The following is a 16,348-nucleotide window of genomic DNA, read 5'->3' as shown; positions in this document are numbered from 1 at the left end:
ATTCTAGCTAATGCTATTATTATGGTTATTATTGTTGTTATTATTTCCACCACCAGAAGCTGCCTCCATAGGCCAATGTGTGGACTTTCAGGTGCAAGGTTTGTAGCACAGATCTGAATGTAAGAGTTTGAACTCATATAAATGCTCAGCATATCCACCCCCAGCCTGTCTGGACCCAGTGAGTATCTCAGCCCCCTTAGGCTTAGAAGGCAGGGAAGCCGAGGGTTAGACCCAGGAGCCAGGCACCCAGGCCAACTGCTTCCATCTGATGAGATCTATACGAGGACTATAATGTGTCAGCAATTTGACTTGGGAACACTCACTGCCTCTTCAGGTTGCTCATCTGTAAAATTAGGCTGATAATACTTCCCAATCTACCACACTGAATTCTCAGGAAAACATGAGTTGTGTATGCAAAAGAGCTCTGCAGAGGAACTAACAAATATCTGAATTAATATTGTTTTTTAAATCCTCCTAGAGCAGGTCTGTAGACCTCAGTTTACAAGTTATGGAGTTTAACCACCTATAGAATATGATAGGAAAATCTTCCACATTCTCCCACATTCCCTAGGATTTTAGGCCCAAACACAGAGCTCCCTCATGTCTCTGCTACTCCCTCCTCTCTCCAGCAAAAATGCAAATTCCCACCTGCCTCTTGGGAGCAGCTCCATCTGGGCTAAAGCTAGAGAAATATGAGGTGGTGTTAATTATTCATGTGATCATTTATTATTCTCCTTTCCCAGCTGCCCTAAAGGGCTTTGAAGAGAAGGGGCGTGAAGGAGCAAACCAAAATATAAGCCACTTTGTTGTGTCCTGGTTGTGCCAACAAAGGTTGTAAAATGGATGGAAGATGAGGAGGTGGGTAGGAAAGGGGAGACATGAGGGAGGGCAGTGGGGTGGTGAGGGGGCACCAGCTCTGCCTACCTGCTGATCCAAATACTCTAGGTTTCTTTGCAACTGAAGGTCTAAAAGTTCATCCTACCCGGAGCCCGAGGCCAAGAGGCCAAACAGCAACACAAACGAACAGGAACACAACAAAAGAAAACAATTAAAAAAAGAAGCAAAGCAGATAGGAGTTAGCTGGGCAAGGACAAAGAGAGGCCTCTCTCGGTCCTTGAGGTGTTCTGGGGAAGGGAGGGGGTGAGGATGCGGGCGGGCAAAGTGCATCTCTACTGACACCCCCAGAGAGGAGGGGAACACCCAGGACCCTAAGTCCCTCTCTCCCAGGTCTGCCTTGTGGGGGAGGCAAGCATCGCTGAAGCGATCAAGCTGGCACTTCTTAGCAAATGTTCCTGAGTTTTCTGGAAAAAAAAATCAGTTGTTTCTGGACTGGTGCCAAGGCTCTAGAATTTGGACACAGGCAGGGCGAGAATCAGAGAGAGGGGCAGGAGCACAGCCCTCCACACTGTCAGGCTACCCCCGCCCTGCCTCCTGGCACTGTGCATGGAAAGGGATCAGCCACGACCCTCTGGGGACAAGGATTCTGCTTGTTGTTTCCAGTGTTCCCCACCCCCATGCAGAGCATCGGGGTCTAGTTCTCCAGGACGCAAAAATTCTCCGGAGAACAAATTCCAGGAAGAGACACAAGTGGAAGGGGAAGAAAAGTGGAAATGTGGAAGGGGAGAGGAAAGAGGGAAGCAGACACAATATGGAAAATCTTTTCTTCCTCGATCACACCACATGTCTCTTTCCCCAAAGTGGCATTCCAGGCAAAAGACAAATCCAAAGCAAATGCATTTAGGGGGAAAACATCTAGAAGATCTCGCCTGTGGTTAGGGGCTCTAGCCTGAGTTTTCCTCCCAGCCTGTCACCCAAGCCCCCTGACTGACCCATTCTGCATCTTGGAGAGAGATCAGCTGTGCTGCGGTGTAAAGGATGAGGACATTACACGCCCACATGCTGTCTCCTCTCTGCCCTGTGTCACAGGGGCAAAACTGGCATAAACTATGTTGGGTTAGATTCCTGCTGGGATGGAGGAGGTATCCAGAGGCTACTGAGCACCAGATGGGCCTGACATTGGGCACAGAGCATCCCTGACGGCTGCCCCAGTTCAGCTCCGCCCTGCGCAGAGACAGGGAGGGGTGGGGGGTGAGGGAGGACGGACGTACCATCTTATCGTGGACCGTGGGGGATGGTGGGTAGTTGTAGGGGAACAGTCCTGCAGGGACTGGCCGCCTGTCTCCCAGGTAATCATACTGGAAGAGAAAGCGGATGGAGAGGTGAGGGGGGTCTCGGACATGGACTTTCCCACCAACTGAAGTTGAAGGTTAGGGATGCTGGCATTCTGTCCCAGTGTCGATTCTTCACTAAAATAGACAGTAGCACCCCTTGCTCAAGATTTGAAAAGACCCGTCCTCTCTGGCCCCTCTTATATAGAGAACACAGTTCTTGGCACAACCTGGAGGTGGGCAAGGGAAGCCCCAGAGCGTGCCTCTCATATCGACAGAACCACAGGCCAGCGGCTCCCCTGGGCCACCGACACACAGCCCAGGGACCCCACGTCCCAGCTGCAACCCCCCCCCCCCCGCCTCCTCCTCTTCTCAGCAGAGGTCTTAGGTTTGTGGGGTCCCTCAGGGGGGTGAGGAAGGAAGGGCCAGCCGGCAGCTCACCTTGGGGGAGCTGATGGATCGCCTCATCACATAGGCAGCCGGGTCGGCATAGACGTCCTCACTGCGAGGCGGCAGCCGCTCAAAACGGGCACTGGGTGAGCGGGCGGGGGAGTAAATGCGGGCGCGGCTGTAGGAGCCCTGGCTGGGCGAGCGGGGCACAGAGTGGGAACGGGGCTGCAAGGACAGGCGGCGCAGGGAGCCGGAGGCGGCATCCAGCTCGTCGTAATAGACCGGCTGCCGGGAGGGGCTGGGGATCCAGACGGTGCCATCCGGCCGCCCGTAGCCTGCGGGCTCCTTCCACTCGCGCAGCTGGTAGGCAGGGCCGCCCCCGTTGCGGAAGGAGTGGCGCTTGTCCTCCAGGGCCCAGGGTGGGCTGATGCGATCGTAGGCGGGCATTGAACAGATGCTGTCTGGCCGCACCCCCGGTGGGTAGTACTGGTAATCGTCGGGATACTGGGGGGAATAGGGGCTGTAAGGCTCAGGGACCCTGCGGGACACAGGGTAGAACCTAGAGGGACTGAGAGAGAGGGGGGCGGGGATCAGTGTAAGGAAGCCAGACAAAATGGGCGCGCTCCACCCCTCCGCCCAGACCCCACCCCTCCTCCATGTCCTCCCGCCTGGGGCAGGGCGTGGGAGGGCGAATGAGGAGAAGGCCACTGCTCAGGAACTGAGGTTTGTTTCTAGAGATGTCCCAAACGCTATCCCCTATCCTCAAAGTTCCCTCCCTCACCAGCTCCCCAGTGCCTGATATTTCATTATTTAGTGCTTCAATCTTTGTCTCTTTAAAATGAAATGCCCCTGGGAAGAAACTGTAAGCCTTATTAGCCATCTTCATTTCAGAGAGATGCAATTCATCAGACCCTTCCCAAAGAGCAGATGTGAATAAGGGGTGAATAGAAGGGGGAACCCGAGTCTCCCAGGCCCCTGAACCAGGGTAAAGGCCCCTGAGGAGGACAAAAGCGCTGCCTCCCTGGTTTTAGGATCTTGTCAAAGACAGAACCAATAGGCTCCCGGGACTTGTCGTGGGCCAGGCTCTCTCCCCAGAGCAGGTCAGATGCTCCTGGGTGCCGGACCACCCGCTGAGGTGAGCTGGGGATGGGGCCACTGGAGGACGGGTTCCTCACAGGCCCTGCGCCTTCCTGAGGCATTTCCCGCCGTCCTGGAGCTGCCCAGACCTCCCAGGGAAGGAGCCGGCACCCACCTCAGCAGAGAACACTATCAGGCACCATAATGTCTTCAAATATTTGAAAGCCAGTCACTGGATAAATGGGTCCTATGGGACACAACTGGGACTAATAAGTGACAATATTTTGTTTTCTTTTTTTTTTAACTTCATGTAAATAATGGCTGTTAAACCATTATTAGAGCTGTTGGAACCCATGCTGTGGTTGGCTTAGTGGCTTGTGAGCCTCCTGCTGGTAGTAACACCAGATCGAGGACGCTGTAAGAGGGTGGGATGCACAGACGCTGCCTGACCAGAAAGACTTGCGGGTCCCTTCCCTGTGGCTGGCGCTGCCTGGGTCCCGTGTCCCTGTAGAGAGGCACTGGGTGGCTGTGCTCCTTCTTCTAAAGGAAGCAGGCTGAGAAAGTAAGAATCAGGGGCAGAGGCCAAACTCTGGAGGCATCCAGCAGGAAAGGGCTTGGGAAAACTGAGAATCATGGGGTTTTCTTGGTTTGCCAACTCGGCCTGGCTGCCAGAGGGCTTCTGACAGGGGATCCCTTTCCCATCCTCTAACTGTAGCACCATGTCAGTGCCTCCCCCACCCCCCACCAGGCCTCACCTCCGAAGGTCTTCGGGCGGGGGCACCCCCCGGCGCAGGTTCACCCACTGCTGAAGCTGGTTCATGGAGCTCTTGCGCTGGGCGATCTTGTCGGGGTTAGTGCGTGGCGGGAAGCTCCGCCGGTGTCCCCCACTCTCTCCGTCCTGAGGCGGGAATGCTGTGCTCCCTGGCCGGCTTGGGGAGCTATACTGCCAGCCATTGGGCTGGGATGCCCGCTCCCCACCCCCAGGGACCCTCGGGCCCTCAGGGTAAGGGCTGCCCGGCTCTGAGGCTGGTTCTGGTCCAGCTTGGACGCCATTGGCTTTCACCAGGGGCTCCTTCTTGACGTCAGGCCTCTCGGGCCTCCTCTCTGTCTTCTCGCAGCCTCGGCCATCACCCTCCCCTCGAGTCTTGGCCTCTGGTTCAGGCTTGGGGAGGCAGTTGTGGGGTGGCTGGTGCTGGTGTTTGCTGGGTGGGATGTTTTCTGAATCTGGTTTCTCATGGCTGCAGGACGCCAAGGGAAAAGGTGTAAGTAACTCCAGCCCAGAATGGAGTTGGGTAGGGGGTGGCAGACTGGGAAGGAGAAACAGGGGGGAGAAAGATGGGTGGGGAGGTACCAATGGAAACAGGATTCAGTGAATTACAGTTCTGCTTCCTAAATCCCACTGCTTTATCTTCTTGCTCCAGCCACATTGGGCAATTATTATAAAATTTAATCTGACTCTGCCTGAGCAAGGCAGGTTCCTTCTGCCCTCCGGGTCTTCACCACGTATCACTTTCCACTTCTTTCTGCTGACTCTCTTTGAGCCCAGCCTTCAAGCCGTGGCCAAGAATCTCCTCCTTCAAGACATCTTCTAAGACTAACCTCACACAGTTTTGGTCTCCTTCATAGCCTGTTCCTGACCCAGGCCCCCTGAACTTGGTTTGCACTATACTGAAGTTTCATGATCCTCGATGTCCCAGTTACAAAGCCTTGTACAGATCTCCTATAGCAAGTTGCCTAACTCCCATGAGCTTTGGGCTTCTCATCTACAGAATGGGTATAATACCCCTCCTGTTGCAAGATAAAGCACGGAAAGAACCAAGGGCAGAAGTTGTTGCCTAGAACTTCATAGGCATATAAACACGCTAATTTCCTTCTCCAAGAAGTTTCTTCCATGACTGACTTTACCTTAGAATGTAAGTTCCTCAAGGGCGGGAACCAGGTCAGACTTTCCTCCCTCACACTTCTAGCACCCAGTATTGTGCCTTACACATTTATGTTTGCAGTAAATTTTTGTGAAATAAATAAACTCTTGGAACTGTGGTACTTGACTGAAATTAAGATGGAATCTTATGACAATTTTCTCCCTATAGTTTGCCAAATTACACATATTCAAGTGTCTGTGTTGAAACATTGCTTGGTAAACACTTCTAAGACATGTGAATAGATTCTTGGAGTCTATCCTTGGAGTCTATGCTACAAAACCTCTTTCCTATTTAACACTTAACTCAGGACTCTACATCCGGTTAAATTAGAGACTGGTGCTGAGTCTGTGGATGACGACAGGGGTGATGAATGTCATCATGTTGAGTGCATGTCGAGTATTTTACATACACTACTTAGTCCTCACAACAACCCTATGAGTTGGATTTTAATTCCTATTTTTGGTTGAGGAAACTCAGGTGCAGAGAAGTTAAGTAACTTACCCTGGGGTCACCCTGTGGGCAAATGGCCAAGTTGGGATTCAAACCTGAGCCCACCTTCCTCCAAAGCCTGTGGGCTTCACCCCAGGCACAGCCGAGAAAAACCAGGAGATGACCCTGACCTTGGTCCCTGGCCAGGCCCAATAGAACCCGGCTTCCCTCAGCCTCCACCAGCTCAGAGAGAAGTGGTGGAGTAGGTTGGGGGAAGAACGACCACAGGCTCAGAATCCACTTAGCTTGGGATATCAGGAAGGAGAGACCAGGGGGAGCTTTACTACAAGAGAATGGCAACACATTTTTCTGTCTCCACTAAAATTCGAACTGTAGGAATTGACTTTAAATAATCTTAAATTTACTAGAAAAACTTGCTGAAGGTCAGGTTTGCAGGTTATCGTTCTTGTGTGGCTGCGGGTCTCTCCTTTCCTGGAGTCTGAGGGTATAGAGGAGGCTCCTGCTTTTAGAGTTGGGTAAAGGACATTCTGCTGAGAAACAAGAAAATGGCTCACATGCTCTCCGGGGGGTCAAGCCAGCACACTGGGCTTGGCGATGGCACAGAGCTGGGCCTCCTTTGGTCCTTCCTTTCTCTAGCACCACCCACGACCCTGGCCCCAGGCTGGTACCCCGACACTCACTTGTGGCGTGCAGCTTGGGGCACTGACTTCTGGGATGGAGGGATCTGTACTCGGGCAGCTTCCGCCATGGCCTGGATCCAGGCCTCCTGCTCCTCGAGGCTCTCGGCACTGAAGAAGTAGGTGCGGACACCCGCGTGCTCAGCCTGCAGGGAGACGCAGTACATGGCACAGGCCCCGGCCTCGTCCACCCAGCACACAGTCACCTGTAGGGAGAGGACATCAACACCCAGAGAACAGGTGGTCAGACCGGCCATTCCCTTGACCTGCAGTAATTTTCCCCACCTGGAACTCAGGGGCAAGGCAGAGGGTGGCCCACAGCTAGCCCAAGGGCTCCAGCTGGCATCTGGGTATCTCTTGGCTCACTCACTGGACATCACTTGGCAGCCCAATATCCAGGTAAGGCTACCTGCCCCACCTGAGGTGATTATTAGCAGGAGGGACAATTACCACGACTGCTCTCCCATCAAATTCCATCTTTGATTTGAAGGGCAATTACCCAAAGTCTGGAGAGATGCTCACCCCCCACCCCCACCCCAAGCACATGCCAATCTCGGCCCCAGCTTCACCGCTGAGAAGCTGGCCCTGGCCCTTCCGTAAGGAGAGACAGCCAAGCCTCTATGTCCATGGGCACGCGAGGGGCATGCACTGGCATACGGATGGGGCACGCTACCTAGTTGGTGGCCGTGAGTGGGCACGGCAGACGGGAAACCAGAAGAAAGCTCCTGTCCCGAGGAGGGGTCCTCACGTGGTCAGTAGGAGGAGAAGCAGAGAAGAGGCCGCCCAAGCACCAGAGGGAGAGACAGAGATGACGCGGAAGGAAACAATGAGGAGCACCGTGAGGGGCTAAAGAGCTCACACTGTCCATTCTACCAGGCGTCTCCACTGGGGCAACAGCACCCCACGATGCCTGGTTCAGCCCACCAGGATGGGGCCGGAGACAGTATGAACTGAGGGGATTTGGGCTGGTGGTGGTGAGGAAGTCAGGGGATCCAAAGTCTAATCCTAGCGCTGTTCCTGCCCAGCTCTGACACTTGCAAACAAGTTGCTCTTTTTGCTCTGGCCTTAATGGATGCCTCTTTTTAACATGGAGAGTCTACACCTGGTGAAACTCAAGGTTCTTAGGCCACGAGAAAAAGATGCTCCAGGGCTAGATTCTTTCTGGGACCTCAGTGTACTTCCCAGGTGAGGACTTCCAATCTCCCAGAAAAGGCAAGTAGCCTTGTTTACCCCAGTCAACAGGGAGAGCCAAAAGGGGTTCAGAGTCTCAGGTGAGAACCTAACCTCAGCCTCTGAACACCTGGGTGCTAAATCCTGGGTCTCTGGAAGTTGGAAGGAGAGAACCAAGCTCCCAGGCCATCCTAAGTAGCAACATCGAACCCACACACCCCAAATCCTTTTCCAGACCAACCCTCACGAGTCTCTCCCCACTGCAGCATGGTCCCACCACAATCCCAATTTCTTCAGCCCTTGCTTTCTTTTTGATATGAGCCATTACCCAGCCAGGGTGTATCTGAGTTCTTTCTGGTGGGGATGGGCCTCCTTCCTCTGGGCTGTGCACCCCCTACCCCCCACTCCCCATCCCACCCCCATTTCCACCACCACCCCCCCCCCCCGCCCCAGCAGAGGGCCCAGCATGTGGGCAGAGTTCAGTATGGGTGTGGGAGAGGGCTGGGAGGTGCTGAATCTGAACCAGCAGAGCTAGGAGGCAGCATTTTGGACTTAAAACTAAACTAAAGAGACCTGGGCCCAAACAAGGCCCCTGGGGTGGAGAACACAAGATTATTGTAGAGAGGAGAGAAACACAGGCAGGATTTGTGGGTGTGAACTGGGGCGGGTAGGGGTGGGCAGCAAATGAATTAATCAATTCAAAGAGCATTTAGTGAGCGGCTGGCGAGTGCAGAGCTCTGCCCCAGGCACCAGTCACAAAGAAGGAAAGGACACGGTCTGTGCACTTGAAGAGCTCACAGTCACACTGGGGGACAAAACACACCCAGGGGGACAAGTTGAGGGCAAAGGCACCGGTGCACGTGCTTGTGACAGGGCCTGGGAAAAGGCAGGGCGGTGGATGGGGAGCTGGGAGGGCTGTCGCAGGGCAGGGGACTGGGAGGGGACACCAGCCTGGAACTATGCAAGGGGGCCAGGGATTCGGGAGAGGTACCCCAGCGAGACAAAGCCCATCGAGGCCCCAGGGGACCGGTGTGGGACGAGGTTAAGGCATTCAGCAGCAGGCCAGGCAGGGTCAGCTCCTGGCTCCTCATTATTTGCCATCTGAGTTTCCCTTGGTGGCCGCAGCCGGACAAGCCTCCCGTCTGTCTCCACTCCCCTCCCTTCCCTGGGGAAGGGCCACTGAACAGCCACCATCAGAACCCTTTGTGGGCCACTGAATGCAGCCCGGGGTTGGGTTTTAAAGAGGCTGTGCACTCCCTGGGGGGCGGGGCAGGAGGAGAGGGGCTGGGTGGGCCTGGAAGTGAGGTCCGGGTTTTACAGTGTGTGTCAGTCCAACCAGGACGTTTGCCTAATGCCCGCTGCTGACAGAGCTCCGTGCCGGAGTGGGTGCAAGTCTGTGAACAGGTCTGGTGGGGAGGGTGAGACAGGCTGTTGGATTGCGTGTGGGTGTGTGTGTGCCTCTGTGTATAGCAAGGCTGTTTGTTGTTGGTTCAACAGCCTGTTCCTACTTCCCCGGCTAGAACCTGACTCCCTGGAGTCAGAGTTTTATTAACTGTTCATTTTGTTCACACCTCTTGCCTCCAAGACCCTGGGAGGCTGGAAACTAATTATGTGCCAAATAAGCTCCTCCTTGTTCCCCATAGGAGTACCTGTGTGTGCTGCCCACCTGTTTTCTGTGGACAGGTGACCACAGTCTGGAGGGCAGAAAGGGACAAGAGTCTCTGGGCTCTAAGAGCTCACACCTGCAGGTCCTATCATCCAACACCATTGCTTTGGGTTTTGGGGTCTTGGACAGTGATTCCCAACTGGGATAGAGAGGGATTTCTACTAAGAAAATGCATGGTTGACATTATAACTTTATATTTGGAAAATGTAAAAGAACCTGTGGGTTTTGCCTCACAAAATACATAAAGGACATGCCGTTTTTATTCTTTTTAATGGGTCATGAATTTTTAAATGTGGAAAAACCCTGGCCTAGGATGAGCCTGCTGCAGGTGCATCTTGATGGGTGAGTCCCCCAGGGGTTCTGAGGGGGTGGCACTGAATGGACAGGTGAGCCCCAGCTTCCTGTGCATTTGTTCTCTCAAATTTTTGTCTCCATATAGAGGTTTCATTTCTTGATTGTTATCAAAGATTAAAAACATTAGCAAGTTTGACTGGGAGTCCAGTCTGCTGGGACCAAGCGGGAAGGAAGCCCTTCCAAAAGGGCTGTCTGAGCCCATTCAGCCCTGCTTCTGCTGTGAGCGACTCCCTGGGTGCCAGGTCCTGGACAGAGGGCCCAAGGGCTCAGGGCATGGCTATTTCTTCCCCAGGTAAAACTGCAGTACCACTAAAGCTCATCTCTACTGGCCCAGCCTGGGGAGAACTACCCACCTAACCCCAGAGAAGGAAGAGGAGGGTCCCGGGCACAGCCTCATCTTAGCCTTGCACTCGCCCGGGCAGGGTCCCGGGGCCATTGCTGACTTCCCCCAGCCTCCCACCCCCCACCCCCTGACCTGGGAGAGGCAGCCCAGCTAACCTTAAAGGTGTGTTTGCGGCTGATGTTGTCTGAGGGCTGCACGGCAGCCACCCGGAAGCTCAGGAGGGGGATGCTGCCCAGGATGCTCTCCTCCTTCTCATCTGCCAGGGAGACAGAGGCACAAGGGAGAGGTGAGTGCATTTGTGTGTGCAGCAGTGTGTCAGCCCTGTTAGGATACACACCAATACACATTTGTTGCTCATCTGCTGTTTGTCAGGCACACAGGGCCACTGCACTCAACCATGCAGGGTGTGCCCTGCACACCTCCAAGGGGCACGCTCCCCAGAGCTGGGCAGTGTGGCGGCTCTGCAGACACTGTTCTAGACACCGGGACGATAGTGGGAAATAAGAGAGGAGACGCATCCACGCTCGGGAAGCTTACACACTATTAAACAGAGAAACAAATGAAGAACAGCCAATGGTTTTGGAGTGCTCACTGTATGTCAGGCAACTGTTCTAAGTTAAATGCCTTCCTTAATGCATTTAACCCCCCCAACAAGCCTATGAATAGGTACTATTATTATCCCCATTTTAGAGGTAAGGAAATTCAGATGCAGAAAGATTAAGTAATTTGTCCTTGCTTACTTAAGTGGTAAATTGCAAAACTGGTCTTTGAACCCAAGAAGTCTGATTCCAAAGCTAGCATTCTTAACAACTATCCAATATGTCCCTACCATACCCCAAGAAAATTAACAAACCCTAATAAAACAAAGGAATAAGAAAAACAAACAACCTAAAATAACTACATTGGACATGTTGGAAGCAATACAGTTATTTTAGGTTATTTGTTTTTCTTAAAAAAACAAAAACAAAAAAAAAAAACAAAACTATCCTACACTGCCCGTCTAAATAGGTCCATCCCAATAGTGATCCCTGTAACTGGGTAAAGGGATAGAGTGGTAGAGAGTGGAGAGTCCAGTCTTCAGCTCTCTGTCTCCTCCGGGCAACTGCTTCTACAGTTCTTCCAGGTGCCCAGCCCCTGGCTTCACTCTCTCCTGATGAAGATCCACTTTGCCGTCCCCAGGTCTCCACAGGTGACACACCCACCACCTGGAGCCTCCTGGCCCTCTCTTTCCAGGAATCAGGCTAACAATCAGGCTGTTACATAATTCATCCTGGGTCTCCAGAGGAGCCAGTTGGCCCCCAGCTGTCAGCAGGAGACCAGAAAGTCCAGGGAGGCTACATGGGGCAGGTGGGGGGCACCTGCAAAATGCACCGAGTCTGAGACCAGGGCAAGACCCTTCCTCAGGACTGCTATTTATTCCCTGGGCTGAGGGCTCTGTAAAATCTTAAGTTAAGGTTCAGAAGGAATCCCGGTAAGGATTATAAACATCTCTAGCTCCCCTCTGCTCTTACTCCCCAACTCCACAAGATACTAGGCTCCAGGCACAGCCTCTCTGACCAGACCTCAGTGTGGTGCCCAGAGGAGAGGGGTCAGCCGAAGGACCAGGGGGGGTCAGGGCTGGGATCCTGGTGGTGCCTTCAGGAAAGCTGAGGTTGTCAACCTCTGGAGGACATGGAGTCCCTTGCCTGGTATATTCCAGGTCCATGTTTGGAGCGGTGATCTGAGGCCATCTCTTGGACAGTAATCCCCATTTTGGTGTGTCTTTTGAGTTCTCAACTTTCTGAGGTTCTACCCTCGCTGCCAGTCCCAAAGCCTTTCCTTTGCACAGATCCTGATTCCCCTCTTAGCTTCTTTCATGGCCTGGCTCCAGTGCAATCCTAAAGCCCAGGGGTCTGGCGGGTCCCGCCTGCACAGATTCTCTCCCAATCCTGGTGTTTCCTCTATGGCTGTCCCTGTATACAGCCTTGGGGCTTCAGGGGGCAGCAACTCAGGGCACAGGGACAGCAACGTTGAGGGTGTGGGTCACTGGGTACAGCCTGTTTGCCACAGTTAATGATTCACCAGCCTGCTCCTGGGAGCCCTGGAGAGATCCGTGCTCTGCCATTCCGAGGCAAGGAAGGAAAGGAAATAGCCTCTCCTGCTTGGAAATAATTTTACCCTCTCTCCCCTCAGCCCCTGTTCTCCCCTCAGCCCCCATGCCTGTTTCCTCACCTTGCAACAGCGTGAGGTGACCACGACTGTCTTCCACCCTTGCCATTTCCCTCAGCGCCCATCTTGACACAATTTGGCTGCATGTATTTTAAAAATAACTTCCTAGAGGCAGCTGCACCAAATTTATCAGATCTTTGTCCTTTTTTTCCGGGGGGTGTGCAGATAGCAAGCAAGGGTTGGGGTGAGCAAAGAGGGTGAAAGCTGCAGGATAATATTCGTTTATTCAACATTGATTAAGCACCTACTATGTGCCACATACCATTTTAGGTACTGTGGATACATTTTTGAACAAAACTGACAAAAAATACCTGCCTTCTCCAATTGTACATGTGGGATAGGAGGAAGACAAGCTCCGGTTAGCAGGTCTCTGGCCAGTGGGCCTTCCTCTCCTTCCTCCTTTCCTTCTCCCCCACCCCCTCGGGGGCTTCACCATCCACTGACTCTCAGTCACCCCTGGACCCCCAACCAAAAGGCCTAGATCTCTGCTGACACCTAGTAGGTAGTCAATAAATACTTGTCGGCCATGAACTGAGTGAGCCAGTGAGCTTTGTCCTTATCCCACTGTCATGCTCCTCATTTCTAAAGATACAATGGGGACAGCTGCCTTCCTTCAACCCTGCCATCCAGAGCAGAGCCCAGCAATATGGCAGGATGAGAAAGAATGGTGGGCCTGGCTTCCCACAGCCCCTTCCAGCCCACGGACAAGCTCACCTTTATAGTAGAAGAGGCAGCGATCCACCAGGACGAACCAGCGCTTGTTCCACTGTTTAACCCCGGAGCTGGCCTGCGGGCCACATGGAGAGACACGTGAGGGACTGCAAGCAGGGCGTGGGGCGGCGTGCGGTGGGAAGAGCGGCACTGATTTTAAGAACAGCCTGACTCTGGCTGCAGTTCTGTGGCAGCAACCCCCTTGAGGCCTCAGACGCAGGGAACTGACATTAGATTATTGCCTGTGACCTGCCAGCTCTGTCATTCCGGGGCTCAGTGCCTCCCCAGGGGAAGATACAAGGGGCAAGAGATGAGCCAGAACGAGTGGGCAGAAGGGCAGGCAAGGGGAGTTTGGGTGGACAGAGGCCACCCCCTTCTGCAGTCTCCGTAGAAGGGACCCCTGGACTTGAAGGAGACACCCCCTCCATAGCAAGGGGGACCTGCTGAGACGGAGCCAGCGGGTTGCTCCAATAAGGTTGGTGACCTTGTTCAAAATCACTGCGCCCGCCCATCGGGAGTCCTGGCTAGATTCCAAAATTTAGCACTAATTTTTCCGTGTGACATCAGGGAGATACTCACACCTTCTCTGAGCTTTTATAAAATTAGAAGAATCATCCACAGAGGCAATGGGAGGACATGCCAAAAAATACATGGACTGTTGCGACCACAGAGTGACAATGGGAGAAAGCGGTGAGTACAGCGGGCAGAATGGCAGAGGGGGCCTCACCTGCTTGGAGAGCCAGCCTGCCTTGGCGACAGGGGCACTGGGGTTCCTCTTCATGGAGTGCGAGCGCTTGCCAAAGGCGATGGCTTTGCGGGATGTTCGGGTCGCCTGGGGAGGCAACGAGACAGAACCTAGCCTGACTTTCCCTTCCTCCTCCTTTCCACCTTATCTGCAAGGGCAGCGATGGCTGCCGGAAGCTGTGCCCCCCAGGCTGCCCTGGACTGCCCTCTCTCTACCAGGGCCCACGTCTAAGGGGCACAGGTGTAAATCTTGGATCTGTTACTAACTCAATTCTTTGGACTTCGCTTTCCTCATCTTATTATGGGGCTCAGAATAATAATAAAACCTGCCTCACAACAGTTTTTGAAGATAAAATAAGATTTCTCATTTTACTCCTGGACTATCCTTTCTCTAATGTCTTCACTCCCTACCTCTTTCACAAGACTTTTTGGGACCCATTCAACTGAAGTTATCCCTCTCCATCGTTACCCTCTCGGGGTCCCTTTTATTCTCACACCCACCATACCACAGAGCAGGGAGGATATGTGGGTGTTCTCCTTGTTCTTTATTGCCATGCGGACACTACCACTCTTTCACCGTCTGGTAACAATCTCTCTTCCTCGAAGCACCACTGTTTGATCTTCCACTGGTAAACCCTTCTCATCACTATCAGTTTCTACATCACTCTTTCAGAGTCTACAGACATTGATATCAGTCATCTTCTTCCTCCTAATTCTTGCCACCACCGTGAAAAATTTCATAGTTCTTGAAGATGCCTTAACTTTATACTACCTTGATATCCTCAACTCCAAAACACTGCACCTCCTCTTCAGCAACTCACAGCTACATCTTAGACCTTTCAGAAAGTGCCCCAAGCCTTTAGATCATTAACATCTTCAGTTCTAATATTCCCATTTTCTGATCACAATGTGCCATCCTTTTAGCTTCCTCACCCCATCACTCAACTAAACCAGTTAGTCTCCTTCATTGCAGTTCCCAGCCCCTCAACCCTTCCCTTTTTTAGGGATCCATTAGTACCTCCTGGTTTTTGTTATTTTCCTCCAAAGCCTCAGCCCCATGGGGGAGTATAACAACCTTATTCTCAAAACCCCATCCATTCTCTTTCTGATATACCTCCTCTAAATCTCAAAATTCCAGATTAATTATGGATTAATCAAATTATCTACCTTCCTACACCCACAAACAGAGTATGGTGTTTCTAGAGACAAATCACACTACAGTACAGATTGCGGCTGCTGCAGACTCACAGTCCCTAAACCCAGCTAGGCTCAGCCCCAGACAGCAACTCCACTCCACACCCTTATGATTCTCCCAAGTCCCCTCACCTCCCCTGGCTCTGCCCTCCCCACAGTGAACCTGGTTCCTCCTTGACAGGGAAAATTGAGGTTATCAGATACACACTTCTTCAATTTCATGCCCTTTTACCTAGCAAATTACTGCCCTTACCACTATCTTTTCTTCTGTCCTTCCAATGTCAAAAGAAGGTCATTGTCTTCCTTTTTGAGGCTAACACTTCTGACCTGCCATCTCCTCTGAGACTCTTCCCCATCAATCATCTCCTCATAGAGCTCTGTTTCCATTTGTCCATGTCCACTGGCTCCTTCTCCTCAGCAAACATGTTCAAGTCTCTCCATCTTAAAACACATTTCTTTTTTTTTCCCTCTCTCCGTACATACCCTCCCTGTCCGCCCCCTCCCCATACACACACTCCTGGATCCCCCTTCAACCCTCACCCACTGTCCACTGTCAAGATGCCACCCTGCGTCCCCACCCTCCCTCTCTCCAGGGCCAGAATACTGGGAAGAGTCCTGACTTCCTCTCCTCCCATTTACTCCTAAACCTCCTCTACCTCTTTCCTGAAACGGCTCTTGCAATGTTGTGAATGAAGGTTGCTCAGTCCGTGACCACTCTAAAGCACTGGACAATATTACCCTTTCTGCCCTCCCTGAAGCTCTTCTTGTGATTTCCATGACACTATTCTTTTCTGTTTCAAGACCTCCATCTGGGGCCACCCCTCAATCTCCCTTCTTCTACGCTAAGTTTTGGTAGACTTCAACTAAACTTTTATTCTTTTATTCTCATTTTTCTCACTATACATTGTGCTTAGGTAATCTCTTCTACACCACTGCTATGACTATCAGAAACAGGCTGAAAATTCCAAATCCATATCTAAGACCGCTCTCCTAGCTCCATAACCATTTTGTAACTGGTTGTCCCACAGGGACCAAACTCATCCTCTTTCTAACCAAACCAGTTCTTCTGTGTGTCTAATCTTGATGAATGGTGCTATAATCCACCAGGCATCCCAACCAGAACTCTGAATCAGAACACACTTTTCCCTCCTTCCTCCATTCCTTTACTCAATAATTTACGCAAGGCTGACAATTCTATCTCCTTAATAGTGTAAATCTGTCCTTTCCTCTCAATTTCCATTGTTGTTGCCTTACAGGCCTTCACCTCCTCCTGC

General features: G+C 52.3%; 1 protein-coding gene across 5 annotated transcripts in view; it reads right to left on the bottom strand.

Annotated features, from left to right (window-relative positions):
• PLEKHA6 (pleckstrin homology domain containing A6) overlaps positions 1-16,348 on the bottom strand; it is a 138,380-nt gene that overhangs the window by 24,900 nt on the left and 97,132 nt on the right. The window contains exons 6-13 of one of the 5 annotated variants that reach the window (XM_037824976.1): positions 13,864-13,968; positions 13,140-13,212; positions 10,373-10,473; positions 6,688-6,890; positions 4,391-4,873; positions 2,610-3,126; positions 2,109-2,195; positions 925-978 (exon numbers count right to left, since the gene is read on the bottom strand). In XM_037824976.1, coding sequence (XP_037680904.1) covers positions 925-978; positions 2,109-2,195; positions 2,610-3,126; positions 4,391-4,873; positions 6,688-6,890; positions 10,373-10,473; positions 13,140-13,212; positions 13,864-13,968 — 1,623 coding nt within the window. Of the gene's footprint in view, positions 1-924; positions 979-2,108; positions 2,196-2,609; positions 3,127-4,390; positions 4,874-6,687; positions 6,891-7,357; positions 8,175-10,372; positions 10,474-13,139; positions 13,213-13,863; positions 13,969-16,348 lie in introns of those variants that run through there. The other 4 variants (XM_037824977.1, XM_037824978.1, XM_037824979.1 and 1 more) reach the window with 4 other exon arrangements.

Source organism: Choloepus didactylus, chromosome 2 (genome assembly GCF_015220235.1).
Source record: "Choloepus didactylus isolate mChoDid1 chromosome 2, mChoDid1.pri, whole genome shotgun sequence".
Lineage (NCBI taxonomy): Eukaryota > Metazoa > Chordata > Mammalia > Pilosa > Megalonychidae > Choloepus > Choloepus didactylus.
This window is presented reverse-complemented; position numbering and strand designations above follow the sequence as displayed.